General features: G+C 34.8%; 3 protein-coding genes across 3 annotated transcripts; 2 read left to right on the top strand and 1 right to left on the bottom strand.

Moving 5' to 3' along the window:
• The first annotated feature begins 3602 nt into the window (after positions 1 to 3602).
• Positions 3603 to 5930, top strand: LOC132064060 (small ribosomal subunit protein uS15). Its single transcript, XM_059456923.1, has 5 exons — positions 3603 to 3723; positions 3802 to 3874; positions 4646 to 4784; positions 4880 to 5066; positions 5646 to 5930. Exons 1-5 carry the CDS (start codon positions 3701 to 3703, stop codon positions 5677 to 5679), a joined length of 456 nt encoding a protein of 151 aa, XP_059312906.1. The 5' UTR covers positions 3603 to 3700; the 3' UTR covers positions 5680 to 5930.
• Positions 5931 to 7730: 1800 nt separating this feature from the next.
• Positions 7731 to 14170, top strand: LOC132064061 (uncharacterized). The gene is given in 9 exon segments (XM_059456924.1): positions 7731 to 7884; positions 7887 to 7923; positions 8022 to 8129; positions 10089 to 10236; positions 10525 to 10614; positions 11269 to 11323; positions 12635 to 12757; positions 13107 to 13163; positions 13515 to 14170. Coding segments are annotated over 9 exon segments (897 nt in total). The 3' UTR covers positions 13640 to 14170.
• Positions 14171 to 15696: 1526 nt separating this feature from the next.
• On the bottom strand, positions 15697 to 17964 carry LOC132064062 (UDP-glucuronate 4-epimerase 3). The gene has a single exon (XM_059456925.1). It carries the CDS (start codon positions 17501 to 17503, stop codon positions 16193 to 16195), a length of 1311 nt encoding a protein of 436 aa, XP_059312908.1. The 5' UTR covers positions 17504 to 17964; the 3' UTR covers positions 15697 to 16192.
• Positions 17965 to 18206: the final 242 nt, after the last annotated feature.

Below are 18206 nucleotides of genomic sequence, written 5' to 3' on the forward strand. Positions count from 1 at the left end.
ATTTTGGCGGATAATTTCCGTCAAGGCAGGGATATATTTGAAAACTTTAAGGACGGGAGGGGTCTTTTTGACCCAAAATAAGTTCGGAGGATATTTTTAGCCCTTTTTCCAAAGTAGAGGGGTATTTTTGACCCTTTTCCCTTTTTTTAATACTTTTTGTGTTTCAATTTATATGTTCTACTTTTATTTTGTAAATTTATTTAAAAGGAATGTTACTTTATATTTAATAACTTTTAAATTCTAATATTTCAGATGATATATTTAAAATTACAAAATTCAATTTTTTGTTTTTTGTTTTTTTGCATAATATACATATTTTAGTTTAAGATCGTGTAATTCAAAAAATCTAATTTTCATAAGTATTTTCTTTGCACATCTACGAGAAAACATTCCCAAAATCCATAGAACGCAGCATGAACAGTTCGTACCACAGCCCTTGAGTTTAGTGGCCCAAGTGAGTGGGGATTCATAGCCTCACTTCTAAATTGGCTGAAGAAACCTTAGCCCAATCCTAGTTAATAAAAAAGGGGTCATTCGCACAAACATTTTTTTGCACGGATTGTCTTTCTTTTGGGGTGGTCTTTAACTTTTGGCCCTCAAATTGGTGAAAAAAATCTGTAAGGCAAGTTATGCCTCTTTAATTTTAGTCCTTTCCTAATACTTAGAACTTCGGAAGTTATGCCTTGCATAAAGCCTAACTCGATATTTTTTTTTTGCTCAGTTGGTTCGAATCCTAACCCCACATTTTCAAAAAAAAAAAAAAAAAAAGAAAAGGAAGAAGAAGAAGAAGAATTCGCCAAGGCAGAATTTTGCACATTCAAACTTTTTGCGCGGGTGCGCTTCTTTTGAGTGCTTGCGAATTTTTTTTTTTTTTTAAATTTTTATGCAACTTTGAGCTTTCGCGGGAATTGGTTACGAGGAACCCGAAAAAGGTTTGGGTCGCGTGTATTCCGGACCGCTTTTTTGTTAAGGAATTACATTTATGTTCTAACGGACAAAAATTTGAAGGAATTATCACCAATTTAATGGGCAAAAATTAAAGACCACTCCAAAATAAGGGCATTCCTGCGAATTGCCCTTGCACAAATTATTAAAAAGGACATGTTTTGTATAGGGTTTGTAATGTTATTTTTTGTAAATAAAAAACTATAGTCACGTTTCGCAAATATTTCTCATTAATATGTGTGTGTGTGTGTGTATATATATATATAAGTGCGGTTGGGGTACGAACACAACTCACGATTGCCACTAGTATTGTACAATGAGCTTCACAAATTATACACGCAATGAATTATTAGTCTTGTTTAAAATATCATAATGAAAGGTATATAACTGTGTCCACACTTTATCCAACTATTTTTATATTTTCAAGTGGAGCGAAATTTGGTGTTGATCTATATATGTCATAACACAAAATATAAAAATTCCAAAATTTTCGTTCCAATTATATATAGACGTATGCACTTCAAATTTAATTCTCTAAGACACATTTGTTTCCTCCGTGCACTTTTACTTATTCACTTTTAACTTTTTGTAATCCTCAAATTTGAATATTTATTCTATAATTTTCTCATGTATAGATATATTGTATGAAAGTTCAATTTTAATTCTCCTACACAAATTTATTTACGAAAAATGTGAATAAATTGTAAGTGGACTTTAATATGTTCACATTTTTGACTTTTTACATTCTTTAAGAATTAATAAATCCCACAAAAATGTGAATATATGTCACACAATAGTAAGTTGAATATTTTTTGAGCAAAAAAAATATTTTTAAAAAAAAACTATAATATTTAAAAAAAAAAAAATTATTAAAAAAGGACATGTGTGCAATGTCTATTTTAATATTTCTCCGATACATATATATATATATTCTTGGGGTACGAACACAACTGCCTCCACGCACTTTTATACTTGTTTACTTGAGGTATGTAACTTGTACACTTTATCACATTTTTATTTCGCGTAGACATATGAATATTTATTTTCTTATATAGACCATTCAAATTTAATTCTCGAGTTTCCTCAAATTGCACTTTTACTTACAAATTGTACTAGGTGAATATTTATTCTCTTCTCAATGATATATGTTCAATTTTAATTCTCCTACACAAATTTATTTCGAGCTTTAATATATTCACTTTTGACTTTTTACATTCTTTAAGAATTAATAAATACTATTATATTATATTATTTATTCTCACTAGATGTATAAACGTGTGTTCTATTTTAATTCTCCGATATTTATTTTCTCCGTACACTTTGTTTACCACATTTTCTTTGAATATTTATTTTCTTCCCATGATTTTTATATTCTTGTAACTTTATCTATTTTTATATTTCCACGTAGACATATGTCATGATACTTAATATTTATTCCCTTCTCGTGTATAGACGTATGCATTTCAAATTTTAATTCTCCTACACAAATTTATTTCGTCCGTGCACTTTAATATGTTCACTTTTGACTTTTCACATTCTTTAAGAATTAATAAATCCCACGTGGATATATGCCATAGTACTGAATATTTATTCTCTTCTCATGTATATACGTGTGCACTTCTATTTTAATTTTCCGACACATATTTATTTCGTTTGTGCACTTTTATTTGTTCACTTTTGACTTTTCACGTTTTTGCTGAATATTTATTTTCTTCCCATGTTTCTAATATATATAAGTGACTTGGGGGTACGAACACAGCTGCCCAAACTTGTATCAAAAGCTTCACAAATTGTACACTTTTGACTTCTCACATTCTTTAAGAATTAATAAATCTCACGTGGATATATGTTATAATACTGAATATTTATTCTCTTCTCATGTGTATACGTGTGCACTTCTATTTTAATTCTCCGACACATTTATTTCCTCCGTGCACTTTTACTTGTTCACTCTTGACTTTTCGCGTTCTTGAAAAATATTATATGTGTGTGTGTCCAAATTACTTGTTCATTTATAAAACCAAAATAAAATTAATCCTTTCTAATAAATATTCTTGAAAATAGTCTATTGGAGAGAGACTATGACAAATGTCTAAGTGGATAAAAAAGTAGTTGGTTAAAGTGTGCAATTTATATACATTTATTTCCTCATATTTTTTAATTAATTTAATAAAAATATTTTATTAGTTTTGCTTTTAAAAAAACCAATATATACAACAATGGTTCTTATGTTTGGATCTGAATAGTTAATTGATTGAGATGAATATCAACTTGTCGGTATACATATAATATATTAAACAATTTAAAAGAAAAAAATCTAAAATCAAAATATTAATTTTCCCTCACCTTCTTACTAATTTTCTTTTTTCACATCAATTGATGAACAACTTTCATCATAACGATTATAACAAACTTTTAAAAATTATTTATATAATACAAACTTTAAAAAATGCGCTACTTAAAATGAATAAATATGTTAAGTAAAATGCGTCACATATATATATATATATGGCTAGTATATATATATTCTTTTAAACTCAAACTATATTCGGCCTCATGACCGTACTTAACATGAGGGTGCAGTATGTAATATCCTAAAGATCCAAAATACAATATAAAATAATGAAAGGACCAGAGTGCAAATAAAGAAGCTATATATAAACCGAAAACCCTAAGCCCCTAGCAACCTTGTCATTTTAGAGTTTCGCCTAATCAGAGCTAACCGGAGCGCGGCAACCAACCCCAAACTGTAACGATGGGTCGTATGCACAGTCGAGGGTTCGTATCCTTATCTTTATCTTTGCCCCCTCAAACTGCATTTTAGTTAAACCTTTTATTTTGTGTTGGTTGGTGCAGTAAGGGTATTTCAGCTTCTGCTCTTCCATACAAGAGGACTCCACCAAGCTGGTTGAAAATATCTGCTCCTGATGTAAGCTATATTTCCTTTTTTTTATTTTCATATGATTAATTAAACAATGTAATGCTGCCTTGTCTGATTCCTAAATTTTCCATGAACATCACAAAGATTGTATACTTTTGACTGCTGAACCCTAATAGCTGAGAGTTGATTGATTGATTTGTATATGTTTAAAGAATTTTGAATAGCCAGTTTCTTCTAATGACGATTTTGTTATCAGATTGGACCTCAATGCCTAACTATATATACCTAGTGCATCTTTAGCTTGAGTAGTGTGCGGGCGGATTTTAACTACATTTTCTCTTTTCTTTATCAAGCTCTAATTCTTAAATTTCTGTCCGACGTCTGTAGTTTTGCATATACTGTTAGGGCTTGTTTGGTTGGTGGGATAAGTGATAGCAATCCTGGGATAAAATGCGGGATTATTTTATCCTGCGTTTGGTTATTGGTTAATATTAGCTAGTCCGAGGAACTATTTTGTATTAAAATGCTGGGATTAGCTATCCCATATAGAAGGTGGGATAGCTAATCCCATTGGATATCCTTGTCTATCCCAACCCAGTAACCAAACGACTCCTTAAAGATAGACCATGGGCCGGTATCTTGTTTTTGGTGGGTTGTTTTTTTCTAAAGTTGCCTATTTTAAGTGGCACATAAATGTCACTTATTTCACTGTTTACAAGATTGGTGTTTGGAGTTGCTCTACTCCTGCTATTATGCTCCATTGAAATGTGATCCAGTCATTCAGTTTTTCTATAGTGACAGTACTAAATTTTGCTCCAGGTTGAGGATAACATCTGCAAGTTCGCCAAAAAAGGTTTGACACCTTCTCAAATTGGTGTTATTCTTCGTGATTCTCATGGGATTGCTCAGGTGAAGAGTGTCACCGGCAGCAAGATTCTCAGAATTCTGAAAGCTCACGGTACTTGCTTGTCTTTTTATGTATTTAAGCTGCTCATTGATACTTGTAACTTTTCTAAAATAATGCTTGTTTAACCTGTTGGTGTTCCCAATCAGGACTTGCTCCTGAGATTCCCGAGGATCTCTACCACCTTATCAAGAAAGCAGTGGCAATCAGGAAGCATCTTGAGCGAAACAGGAAAGATAAGGATTCCAAGTTTAGATTGATTCTTGTCGAGAGCAGGATCCATCGTCTTGCTCGCTACTACAAGAAAACAAAGAAGCTTCCACCAGTCTGGAAATAGTAAGTTGATTCTTGCATATTCTACTTTAGTGATAAACTGCTTCTGATTTAATCATCTAGAACACAATTCATTTTTGTTTTGCATGTGTTAGATGAGTTGCAAGTTAAAAATTTATTTTTGAATTACTTATTTGTCTAGGCATGTTAAATAATTGTCTTTAGGGAAATTTACTTGCTTAATCACTTCTAGCTTGAAGACTCTCTGCGGTTCCACCAAACATGTTATGTAGGTCTATGGAATGAAGTGGTGTATTATTTCTGTGTGGGGACTAGTATTCTTCCAAATAAATTAAGGAGTTATGTATGCATTCCTTACACTTTAGCTACTTCATTGGCTTGATGTGCAAAATCAACCAAACTTTGCACTGTAGATTTTTTATTTTCACTAATGAGGTGGAATGTTTTATTTGCACTTCTTTTTGTGCACAATGTGATCCGAGTGTGTTATAGTTGGTTTAGGTTGTATCAGATAAATTACTTTGTCCTTAATAGCCTGCCCCCTGCACTCCTCCTCCCTATTTCGTTTAATTCTACAAAATCTAGATAATTGCAATACTGATATCAGTTTTTGCCTTGCAGTGAATCTACCACCGCCAGTACTCTTGTGGCTTAGAGAAGATATGTCATGGAATTACTAGTTTCTTGGTCAAGTTCCATCTTCAAAATTATAGACCAAGTTGTTTTTGTATGGCCCAGTTATTTTAATGGAACAAATTTTGTTTTATGAGAGATGATAAGGGAATGTTTCCTGCTTTAAATTGGCTTCTGATTCCCTGATGACTTATGTTATACTTGTGTTTAGCTGCTTGTCAGTTGGATGGTTTGACTTGCTCATTATCATCATTATCATTCGAATTAGTGCAATGTTTGGATTCTCTCTGTGTAGGCATTTGGTATTTGAAATTTATTGGCTACCTAATTTGAATTTACTTCAGTAGCCCTTTAATGGAGGCAGGCGCCTTGGTTGCAAAAGGGTTCAAGTGAACCCACTTTGTAGGAAAATTGCACTATAGATGGTTAAATTTATATATATATATATACAGTAGATATTGAATCTCCTCGACTTCCTTGTGTGTTTGCTTTTATATTTTGAACCATGTTAGGTAGAATTTTGGCTCCACCACTGAATGGAGCAGTGTTTTTTCTAGCAATAACTTTGTTGTCTTATAAACTGTTGGATCACATCCTTTGGTGCCTGCAATGTTTGGAGTCTACTCGCTGTTGGTGCTGATAAAATGGATAAATTCGTCGACCGACTAAAAACGGGTTGGATAAATGTTTCGTTTAAACTGTACCGGATATGAATCAACCCACTTTACCATTAGAAAAAAGAGTGGATATTATAGATATCTTCAAAGCTAGTGAAGAATGCAGCGGCGAGAAAGGGAAGCAGATAAGGAAGTTGATAGAGAGATGAGTGTGGTCAAATTGAATCAAATGACGACTGCGATTGTAACTATGTTTCTGATACAGAGTTTCACTGGAGCTAGCAGTTTAGCTTTAACCAACATTCGACATCCTCTACAAGTAGTCATGGATAATATGCGTGGGTGTCCCGTTTGCCAGCACTGGAGCTGTCAAATATGACCTTTATGTTACGGATCAAATAAGCAAAATAATAAGCAATAAGGTTAAGCGAGTGCAGCAGGAAAATTTACTGGAATCGAGAACGGAGAGGACGCCAAAACTAAGAACGTATCTACTTCCCAAACACATAAAGTTAATTCTCAACTGATAAGTAAGTTAACTGGATGAAGTCGATTATCTTCAAAAGCTTATGAGCCATACTGGAAAGTCCCACCAAAATACAGGTGACTCAAAGCCCGACGAATAGGCAACGCTAATAGCAAGACGATGCCATCAAAATACCCCTAAGTCTATACACCCTAAAAATATACACTTTCTTTTTTAATCTGTCTAAAAAAAAAATGATATATTTGTATATTTAGAAATAATTTAACTTAAAACTTCCTCTTAATGAAATAATTTACAGTCATTTATGATTTATTTTAAATCACAAGCTTCAAAAGTCTTTCTTCCTTTTTTAAACATTGTGCCTAGTTAAAATAATTTACGGCCATCCATGAATTATAGCTTTATATTCTGACGCAATAGTCGAATGAGTCAGCAGGAGGAGGAAGAACACCTTATTACTGGTTCGGAAAAGGCTCAAATATGCCATCGAACTATCGAAATCATTTACGCCACTCTTGAAAGTTTGGCTGGAAAATATCATTGCCATTCTAAGTTTACCTTTTTCATCCATGCCATTATTCACTAACGGTGGTTTTAAAATATCAGAGATGCCACGTGGCAAAAATTTATTGGTCCATGTCATTTAAATGAAAACCAGCCAAAAATAAATCCTAATTAAACCAAACCCGACCCATCCGACCTATACCTATTTCCTTGCCCCTCTTTCATTATTTAATTAAATCTTAAGGCGTAAAGCCTCATCTCCTTTCCCGAATGAAGAAATCATCTATGAAAATGGATAACAAGAGGGGAAACTAAGAGAACAAGATTCTGGGTTATGGCCTCTCTAATTTCTGCCTTTTATCTTCTTCTTCATCGTTTCCCTTCCTTTTATGAGAAATAGTTTATTACGGGATTCGCGTGAATAAAAGCTCTGTTCCCAATTGGAGTTCTGAATTTTCAGTACCCATGTTCACTTGTATACGACTTGTACGTTGCCGCTTCCTAATTCTTCCTTCACCTCTTCTCACATCCTTCATCTCTTCTTCAATGGCAAACACACTTGGACTTGTACGTTTTCCTTCCTTCACAATCTCTTCTTCTTTCCCTTCTTCAATGGAAAACCTTCTTCATCCTCTGCCTTTTCTCATTCCAATCCAAGGTAAATAAAAAAAAAAAAAAATTCCTCTTTGTTGCCTATGGTTTCTCTGTAAAGTTTCAATCTTTAATTGGAAATTTTTGATTCTGAATCAATGGCAGCGGTGGTAGAGGAAGAGGAAAAGGACTGGACACGAGGGATAATAAGGAAAGATCAGGGGGCCGTGGCGGTGGTGGCAAAGATAAAATTGATGCTCTTGGTAGACTCTTGTATGTATTTCTCCTTTTTCCCTTCAGGCTTATTTGATCTTTATTTATTATCTTGCCTATGCTAATCAATCCTATTAAACAACTACAATCCTCAATTCGAAATTACTTGTTAAACTATATGAATTCTATGTTTACATTTAGCTCTTTTTTTATGCTGCCACAACTCTCCAATTTTATGTGACCCATGATAGTAAAAGAAAATGTAATCAATCAATCCCAATTAGTTGGCTTTGGCTTTATCAATCCGGTGTGCCTATTTTGCTTTATTTTAGGCCTTCATTGTTCAAACATTCATAATAATTCAAAGGTAGATTATTTTGCACTTTAACTAACACGACCCTCGTCTTTTTATCCTGGTTTGGGACTGACAATGCTCATAGCTCATTTGGGGGTTAGCGGGAGTTAATAAATGAAAACATAATAATTAGAAAATAATTTCTAGCTTATAAGTGAAAACATGTCTTCTCCAGAGTGCAGGCATTGGGTGGCTTCATCACATACCAAAATCTGATGACAGTAGCACACTAGATAGATCTTTTATTTGCTTCTGTTTTTGGTCTTTTGTAAACAGAGGATTTTTTATGAAGAGTGTTAAGAAACATAAATATTCATAAATAAGAGGCAAAATTGTCAATCTCTCACCCAATGACAGCAGCAGGCTTCTATCTGTACTTGATGTATATGCACTACACTAGTTTTACAAACTGGTTTCAGCTTTCGTAACAAATTACATTATACACCTCACCATGTCACCTTGAAGATAAGAACCCCAAACCCCATTATGCTTGTTCTTCCTTTAGATGCCTGCCTTTCTTAATTATATTTTCAGTATTCACAATGATATCCAATTCAGAGTAAAATTTGAGCATTACAGAAATAAGCACCTCATTAGTACTAAATTGCTTTTAAGATTCTACTTTAATAGCTGGCCCCCCCTCCCACCAAAGTCATAGGACCTGCACACATGACTAAATACATGCACATGAAGCTTTTCAAACTGTGAAAATTAAAGTACCAGCAGTGTTGATCCTATCAGCCTTGATGCTACATACCGTTAAGCTCCGAGATTCTGTGTTTTCAAATTCAATCAAACGCTTTGTCAATGTTGATTCGCAAATGTGCACGACTTTGATCTGTTGATTAAAAGAATAAAGAAAAAGGGAAAAGGAAATATCACGCTTCTTGTGTTATGTCACCCTGAATAAATGTGGGAGTTGGCAACTAGTGCCAGTGTTTGTGCTACATAGGCTAGAACATGAAATAAGCCAAGCAAGTAGAACAAGAACAGTTGTTAAGTCCGATGAGAAGAAAAAGTCCTAATTTCATGACCAAGAACAAGTAGTCCTTTCACATTTTTTTTTGCAAGTAGCCCTTGAGAACTAGCTAAAGCACATTAGAGTTTCACAAAGCAGAGTACAACTTACAACATGAAGCCTGTCTATAAAGAATCTGAATGCTGACAATCAAATAAAGGAAATCTGGAAAGACCACTTACAATTTCTGATTTAGAACAACTCAGTCCATGTGAAAGAGAAGCAATGTACAGTGCAGCTCCACATAATCCGCTTGGCTTTCTCCCTGTCTATAGACAATTTGTAGATTAGTGCAAAAAAGCAAGTCATTTGTATCTATGTTAAGCAAATGGACCTTGGCTCTAAATCAATCCCAAAAGCTAGCTCATGAGCTGAGGATTGTACAAGATCCTATAAGGAGACAACTACTCATTCTCTCAACCAATATGGGACATTAACATGTCCCCCCTCCCGCCTCACCCAGGCTAGAAGTGATTAGTTCCAGGCTTCTAGGTAGTAGGGGTATGTACGTATTGAAGTGTTTGGAGATATAGTTCGTCGAGAACCAAGTGTCACTTGCCTTAAACTTTCTAAAGTTATAAAACCCCAAACTTTTTCTAAAATAAAATGATTCTCACGAATATTCGGTAATGTTTTTTATCCTCAGGACACGCATTTTGCGGCACATGGCCTCTGAGCTAAACTTGAATATGAGGAATGATGGGTATGTGAAGGTGCAAGATCTGTTAAAGTTAAACTTGAAAACATTTGCGAACGTCCCATTGAGGTCTCACACAATTGATGATGTCAAAGAGGTTAGTTATGTGAAGCTTCATGCTCCTCTAATTTGTTGCCTCTGTTCTTGTATGTTGGTGAAAAGTCTGATTTGCTTCTTGTTTGGATTGCAAAAGGTTTTCGAATTAATTTAGTTGACAAAGATTGAACCTTCTGATACTAAACGGAAATTTGACAGTGGCTGGCTTTTCATTGTCACAACCCACAATTGAATGAACTTCCTTTCTTTCAATTGAATTGATTGCTCCTTTTTCTCTTATTTGACATTTCTGTTCCATATAGATGAATTTTTGCTTGCTTTCTTATAGGCAGTACGGAAGGATAACAAGCAAAGAATGGGCCTTTTGGAAGAAAATGGAGAGCTTCTGATCCGTGCCAACCAAGGCCATACAGTAAAGGTACTTTTTTCTCCGTAAAGTGGATTAATGTTATTTCCTTGGATATTTCAGATGGAAATTAGTTGGATTAATCTGTCTATAAGTTATGGCATTCAGAGTGGATGAGCCTCTAGAGGGTACTTCTACTATAGTTGGATGAATTCTGATGAATGAAGAAGGTAATTCTCAAAATAATTGGAAATAAGAAGAGAAAGAGGGGGAGAACGAAAGGCTGGAACGTGAGAGATCGAACATGGATTTTATTCTGTCCGTGCACGTTTGAAAGCACATTTGGAGTTTCTTTTATACCTCTAAGCATATTTCATTTAATGCAAGCAATTACACCCTTATTTTGTCACCTAACCGACGAGACAGCAGTAAAGAAAGTAAATACATTTAAACATTTAAATATGCATCTTTTCTGCTAGAAATTTGTATTAGCAATGAAACACTATGATGTAATTCTCAGTGCATCTGTGTGTTACTCTTGATTTTAAAATTCCAATTCCCATCTTTTCATCATTGAAAGGCTCATGATATGCAGACCAATTTGATACGTATTTTGTCCTTGTATGAAAAATGAAAGTAATATTGCAGACATCCAATTGATGATATTCAGCTCACAAGTTAGCAGTACCATTGGTAGCTGAAAAATATTTGTGTGCCACTTTGCAGATAGTTGAAACTGAAAGCTTATTGAAACCGATCCTTTCAGCTGATGAAGTTCCAGGTAAGATAATTTTGTCCATTTAATGACTTATAAAAAAGAAAGAGGAAACATGTTTGGTCATGGCTTGAGTATAGAAAGTGATACTTATATGATAGAACTTTGTCATGTAACTGGTCCTCAGTAACATCTTAGTAACCTATAGCAATTTCATAAGGATCTTAGTAACATGTAGTATTGAAGCTTTGGCTCCTATGTACAATGAATGCCTAAAACACGTCATAAGCATTGTGGGGAACTTTACTAACAAAATATGGAAGGCGTTATTAAAATATGTCCTGTTGGCAGATGATGCTTTGGGATTGATCTTTTCTGTTGAGAGTCACTACAAAGCAATACAAATGTACAGGAATTGGCAAAGAGGCCTACCTTCTTTTAACTGTGACATCATATCTGTTTGTCCCCCAAGGAAATCTCTATATCTATTTATCGCCATATGATTGCTCCTCTCTTTACCCAATGCTCTTGATTTCTATGGTTTTTCTTCTTTTAAGATTATCGTCGTTCAAGTCAACCTCAAATCATTGATAAGTAGTATCTTTCAGGATTAATTTTGAGAAAAGGAACATATTTGAACTGAATGCTTGTAGCAAGTTGTTGATTATTGTGTCTTTCTAGTGTAAATTTACTCCTGCCGTCTCTGATTTTCACTGACTTGACAGTCAATTCTTGACCAATTTTGGATCAAAGTTCAACACGGACTGGTTAGGACTTTATAATGTTAGTGACTCAACAATTTTACGGAAATACTACTACCAAGAATTTTCTTTCCTTTGGGTAAAATAGAGTGAATTTGGACATGTTACCAGTTTCAAAAAAGAAAAAACAAATAGAGTGAATTTGGATCTTTCCTCTCCCCCAACTCATCTGTCAAAATCTTAAGTTGTCAACAGTTTTCCTGAAAAGATCATGCTTTTCCTGAGTTACTTTTTTGGATAAAGTACTAAAATCTGAGTATTAATGTTAATTACAATGTGTAATATATATTTACAAAAGTTCTGAGTTTCATTTTCAAGTTCTCGCTTTATATACGGTAATACCAATACCAAATTGGATGATATTGACCTCAATAGAAATGTATAATGTAAGTTCACAAAATTATTCAAGATTCATTTTTAAATTCTCATTTTGAATATTGTAAAACCAAGACAAAAATGGTTGATGTTGACCTCAATTAATAGTTATATATATAAAATGATATCATTTTCTCGTCTAATGCTGAAGAATAATTTTTATATCAAAATCTTCCTGGACCTTTAGAATTTTTCTATCTCTGACTCTGAAGCTGTGGTTTTCATTTGTGGCAATGTGCAGTGTGTGTACATGGCACTTACAAGAAGAATTTGGAATCAATTTTGGAGCATGGGCTCAAACGCATGAAAAGGTTACATGTTCATTTCTCATGTGGCTTGCCAACAGATGGCGAAGTAATTAGTGGTAAGATACCTTATAGGAGCCTGAATCTGTTGCCATCTTCACAATTTACATATTCATTGGATTTCATGCTACTGTCATAAATCCACCGACTCTGATTTTTTTCTTCTTCTGGCATGAAAACAGTAGTTGTTCTAGGAGTAGGAGAACCCTGACATGGTGCACTTTTAAGAATCATTTCTTGCAATTTCTTAGATATTCGGCTTTCTGATCTCCATGTGTAAACTTATGGATTATTGTTTATCTTTGACCTTCAGTATCTTCCTCTATCAGCAGAGAACCCTTTCTTTTAGGCACTTCACCCGAACTTCAACATTCTTGGTTGACTAAAGTATTCTTTGTTGCTGAACAGGAATGAGGCGAGATGTTAATGTCCTCATCTTTCTTGATGTGAGAAAAGCTTTGGAAGGTAATTGGTTTTGATTTGTCGAATTCTAGTCAAGTTTCTCTAAAGTATTATGACAATCCCAATAAAATGGAACCAATTAAAGTATAAGTTGGATCAAACATATTGGAACTTATAATAGGTTCTCAAGTAAGTAATATCTATGGTGAGATATTAGGAAACAATATTCTAACTCTCTTTTCTCGAAGTGAAGTCTTAAGCTTATTTTTGTAGTGTTTCTCGATTAAAAAACTAACCTCAAAATCACAGAAAGTAAAAAGTGTATTTCAGAAGTCGATACATGTGTGAAAGTCATCAAAATTCGAAAACCCTACTTTTTCGTTGTTTCTCACAGTTGGTGTTGCATTGCTTCAGATGGGATGAAGCTTTATATCTCAGAAAACAGAGTTATCTTGACCGAGGGTATTGATGGTGTGGTGCCAGTGAAGTACTTCCAGAAAGTGGAGTCATGGCCAGATAGAAAACCTTTGTCATTATAGAATAGAATGTCACTTTTCACTCTTTTCTTTCCCTTTTGCGCCAGTTTTTCTCTTACTCCCATTTGCTACACTGAGCCCTCCATTCCCAGGAGGAAAAAGCAAGCAGTTTAGTGCCCTTTGGTATTCTCCATCCTATTTCCCTTTTATCACCATGTTATTGTGATTGGATTCATGATCTAACGTATAATGTTGTGAAGTTGAGTAGTTAAGTTCTACACTACAAAAATGAAGTCCAGCTCATCTTGGGTAGAAAGGAAGTTTATATTTATGGTGAAGGGTTCAGAATACTGGCAGGTTGTTCAAATGCTTGTAAACATTGTGATAGAAGATAGAAGAAAAGAACCCTTTCAATCAAGGCAAGAATAACTGACAAAAGCATCCCACGAGCTGGTTTATCTGTTTTTATTGACGGGAAAAGAGAAAGTGCTAATAGAATTCCTGATTGAACTCCCGCAATCTGTGAATGTATGATTACTGTTTGGACATTATATTATTTCACTATTTAAAATACTCAATTTTAATATTCGCAAATACTATTTTTGACCATCAAGGTTTGAAGTAATAGCCAATAAAAATTACAAAAGGAAATTCAACTACCAGGGGATAAGATGGTGAAGGGTTAGGAATGGCAAGTTGCATCAATCAAATAGATAACAATGCAAATGCTTTGTCAGTTAACCATTTGCAACTATCAAAACTTATCCGACAAGTGGCTCCAGAATGGAAACAAGAACTATACATTGTCTATTTTTGAATTAGTCTGCTCAAGCTGAAAATAATATACGCGATTTCATGAGATACTTAAACTAAAAATGGTTAGGCCTAACATTCAAACTGCTCAACGGGAACTTGCATAATTAGACAGCATTTGCAAACTGACAAGAATGATGGCAATGTGAAAGATGCACAAACTTTTCATTGCTACAGATGCCAAAAATGCTGCATGTGATTTGTCTGAAAATGGGTTGAAGCATGAAATCCAAGGAAAGCTCTTGCTACAAGCTCCAAGAGGATCCCAAATATTTGTAAATGCTTAGAAAGAGATTGAAGTATGGGGAGATCTTTCACTCTAGTGTTCAACATGAGATATCTCATGAAATGAAATGGATCAAAACAAAGTGCAGATGAATTCTAATGCAAACCCTAACGTCATGAAAGGACCAAAAGTTTAGCTGAATCCTTCTATTTACTAGAATTTCCAAGGATCAGGTTTGAGGAGGTAAATGGATTACGAATGAGCACATAAGCTTTCACATCCGAGTTCCCAATTCGGAAATTCTCATTTTCTATTTGACAGATAAAAGATCTCAAATTACATTACCGCATCAGCTTTCTAGAAGTAAAGTTGATAATACCTATACAGAATTTCTCAAAAACAGCTAATACCTCCAAGAGAAGCACATTCATAGCCATTCGATAGTCTGGTTACTTCTTCAAACTGACTGACAGCCGTAACTATCCAAATAATCAATGGAATGGACATTTTTGTAAAATAAAATGACTTCTAGCGGAAGATAAAGGTGCAAGTTAGTCAGACATGCTTGATGCTACTTCCTCTCTTTCCATTGGAGAGGAGTAAAAATAGGTCCAAGACATAATTTGTATGAGCCATCAACAAGGTTCTGTACAATATCAGCATAAGAAAGATTGTGAAAGTTAAATTCCAGAAAGGATGAGTTGTTCATGGATATAGCACATTTCTTGAGGTATGAGTGTTTGCATGTTACTACTGGAGATTGTCCAAAAAGGGAATCTAAAATGTAATAGGTAGAAGGAGATGAAAGGCAAATTTTGTCTCCTTGATCTTGTACTAACTAGTTTGCTAGTTAAGCGCTAGGGTGTTGCATACTCAAAAGGAATGGAAAAATAGAACCTATAGTAGCTGGAGTGTATCGGGGGTTCTCTTCAGGCATCTTAACTATCTGTTTCTAATGGTGCTTCTTATTCCTTGCCCACCTTTATCGTAAAGAAATACTAACAAACAGGGAAAAGAACAATGGAAATAATCTAATTCTAAACGAGTCTAAATAATCAACTTCCAGTAATAAACCACAAAATACAGAATGACAAAGTACGGAATCTTATTTAACCGCCAAAATAAGAAATATACAACCTCAGCATTCATGTAAAAGGATGATCTCAGAAATGTCCTAACCAAATAAATCTAAGGAAGAAAACCAAATGTGGAACTATCGTGTGCTACTCTTATTAGAAACTTAATGAAGATGATACATCCGCTGTCCATCAATCGGCAGTGGTCTATCAGTCATGAATTCTAAATTGATAAAACTACAACAATTACATTCCAAAAGTAATAAAAGTTGGTTTCAGGTTCCATTTGATACAGATCAAATTGCCCAGGCAAACAATGTGCATCCACCACAAAACTTCATCATATCATCAGGGGGATCTGATGTGCTCCATATATGGCATCATCAATCAAGATTTAGAAAGCAAGAAAGTGGAGGCAACGACCGCAGATGTGTTAAAAACAATCATAGAATCAAAATGAACAAGAATTGAATGGTCCTACCGCACAATCGAAAGAATGTATCACCGGGCACTCTTCTTTCCATTACCATAGTAATTGATGTACCATCGAACAAATTTCTTCAATCCCGTCTGTAGATCTGTAGTAGGCTTATATCCAAGCTCCTTCTTGGCCGAACTTATATTCGCGTGGGTAAACTGCACATCCCCATTCCTTGGCAACTTCATCACCAATCTCTTCGCCTTCACCTTTAGCAACCTCTCCAAAATGCTGACAAGATTAGAAACTGGCACAGGGGACGTGTTGCCTAAATTAAACACCCGTAGTTGAGCAGGGCCTTTCTTCTTCCCACCACTTCCAGTACTCTTCTCAGCAGTATCCAATGCTGCCAAACAACCCTTCACTATATCATCGATGTAGGTAAAATCCCTAGCTACCGTGCCATGATTAGCAGCCTCGAATATAGAAATCGACTTTCCCTTCAAGATATCCCTAGTGAAAAAGAAGTAAGCCATATCTGGCCTACCCCACGGTCCATAAACGGTGAAAAATCTCAATCCAGTTAATGAAAGCCCATATATATGATTATATGTATGAGCAATTTCTTCACCTGCTTTTTTAGTTGCAGCATAAAGACTAGCAGGCTGATCTGTCCTATCCCTCTCAGAAAAGGGTACCTTAGTATTCAATCCATAAACAGAACTAGATGATGCCCATACAATAGCAGGTTGAGGATTAACACTTTTGCAAATTTCAAGAACATTAACAAGACCAGCAATATTACTATGCACATAAGAACCAGGATTTTCCATAGCATAACGTACACCAGCCTGTGCAGCTAAATGCATTACATGAGTAAATGGAACAATATCAAAAAGTTTCTTTAAGAGGGTGCCATCATTGATATCACCCTCAACAACATACACACCCGTTCGCTCTAAGAGCGCTTGACGCGCTCTTTTAAGCGAAGGATCATAATAATCATTGAAATTATCTAAACCCAATACACCATCACCACGACGTTTAAGAGCAACTGAAACATGAGTACCTACAAAACCAGCAGCACCAGTAACCAATACAGAAATACCATTACGTGACCTTACTTTAGCTGAAGATTTAATCCTTTTTTCCCAAGCTGGACCACCATAAGAGCTTGTTCTAAGAGATCTTCTTGAAAGATCTGAAGAAACAGGGGATGATGATGAAACTGGTGATCTGTAAAAGAATACAAAGATCAAACCCAAGAAAACAAATGACCAAAATGTGAGCTTGGCTAAGGAAAAATGCATCCTTAGCCTATTGTAAGGTGATTTTTCCATCTTGAATTTTCCTGGGGTTGATGGGATATTGTCAATGTGCTTCATTTGGGACATTAAAACTTGCCAAATCTTGATGATTTGAGCAATACCCACTTTGGGTATTTCTTGTTTTTTCAAAGGAAATTAAATCACCAAATTCTCTTTTGGATTTTCTTGGAAAATGCTTAGGGTTAGGGTTTGAAAAAAGACTCTTTTTTTGGTTGTTGTTGGCTTGTAATGAAGGATAGTGGAAATGGAGATAAGAAAGAAAAAGGGGTGGCTAGGAAGGTGGTGATGATGAGGGTATTGGAACTTTAGCGCTATATTTATGGGAATCTTCTGGTTTCTTGGAGGGACTGGTTGTTGTTGGAACAAAATGCTACTAGTAAAAAAAAAAAATCTTTTTTTTTCTTTTCTTAATTTTGTGGGTTTTTTTTGCATTTGGTTTTAGAAGAAAAGATTGATGAATGATTAAGATATGGGTGATTGAAAGAGAGAGAGTGTGTATGTGTGGACTATATTTGAGGAGGGAGAAGAATGTGGTTTGAACAATTTAAAAAAGGAATAATGAAGATTGGAGGTGGACTAATAGCTGAGAGGTTGAGTTTTGGGGGGTGGTGGGGTTGGTAGATCAAGGACATAGTCAAACAAGACTGTAATTAATGAAAAGGATTAACCTTCAGTATAAAAACTTTGAGTTAAAAGCTAAAAGAACCCTAATTATCATAACAGTGCAAAAGCTGACAAATAATGCTTGTTGCCAAATTGGTAAGTAAAG

This window comes from Lycium ferocissimum, chromosome 7, assembly GCF_029784015.1.
Source record: "Lycium ferocissimum isolate CSIRO_LF1 chromosome 7, AGI_CSIRO_Lferr_CH_V1, whole genome shotgun sequence".
Classification (NCBI taxonomy): domain Eukaryota; kingdom Viridiplantae; phylum Streptophyta; class Magnoliopsida; order Solanales; family Solanaceae; genus Lycium; species Lycium ferocissimum.

Bases quoted from the DNA above. Each gene is read 5' to 3' on its own strand.
- LOC132064060 (XM_059456923.1), top strand. From the start codon at position 3,701: ATGGGTCGTATGCACAGTCGAGG. The intron at 3,724-3,801 runs GTTCGTATCCTT...TGGTTGGTGCAG, and splicing joins GGTCGTATGCACAGTCGAGG to TAAGGGTATTTCAGCTTCTG. The intron at 5,067-5,645 runs GTAAGTTGATTC...TTTGCCTTGCAG, and splicing joins CTTCCACCAGTCTGGAAATA to TGAATCTACCACCGCCAGTA.
- LOC132064062 (XM_059456925.1), bottom strand. From the start codon at position 17,503: ATGTCCCAAATGAAGCACATTGACAATATCCCATCAACCCCAGGAAAA.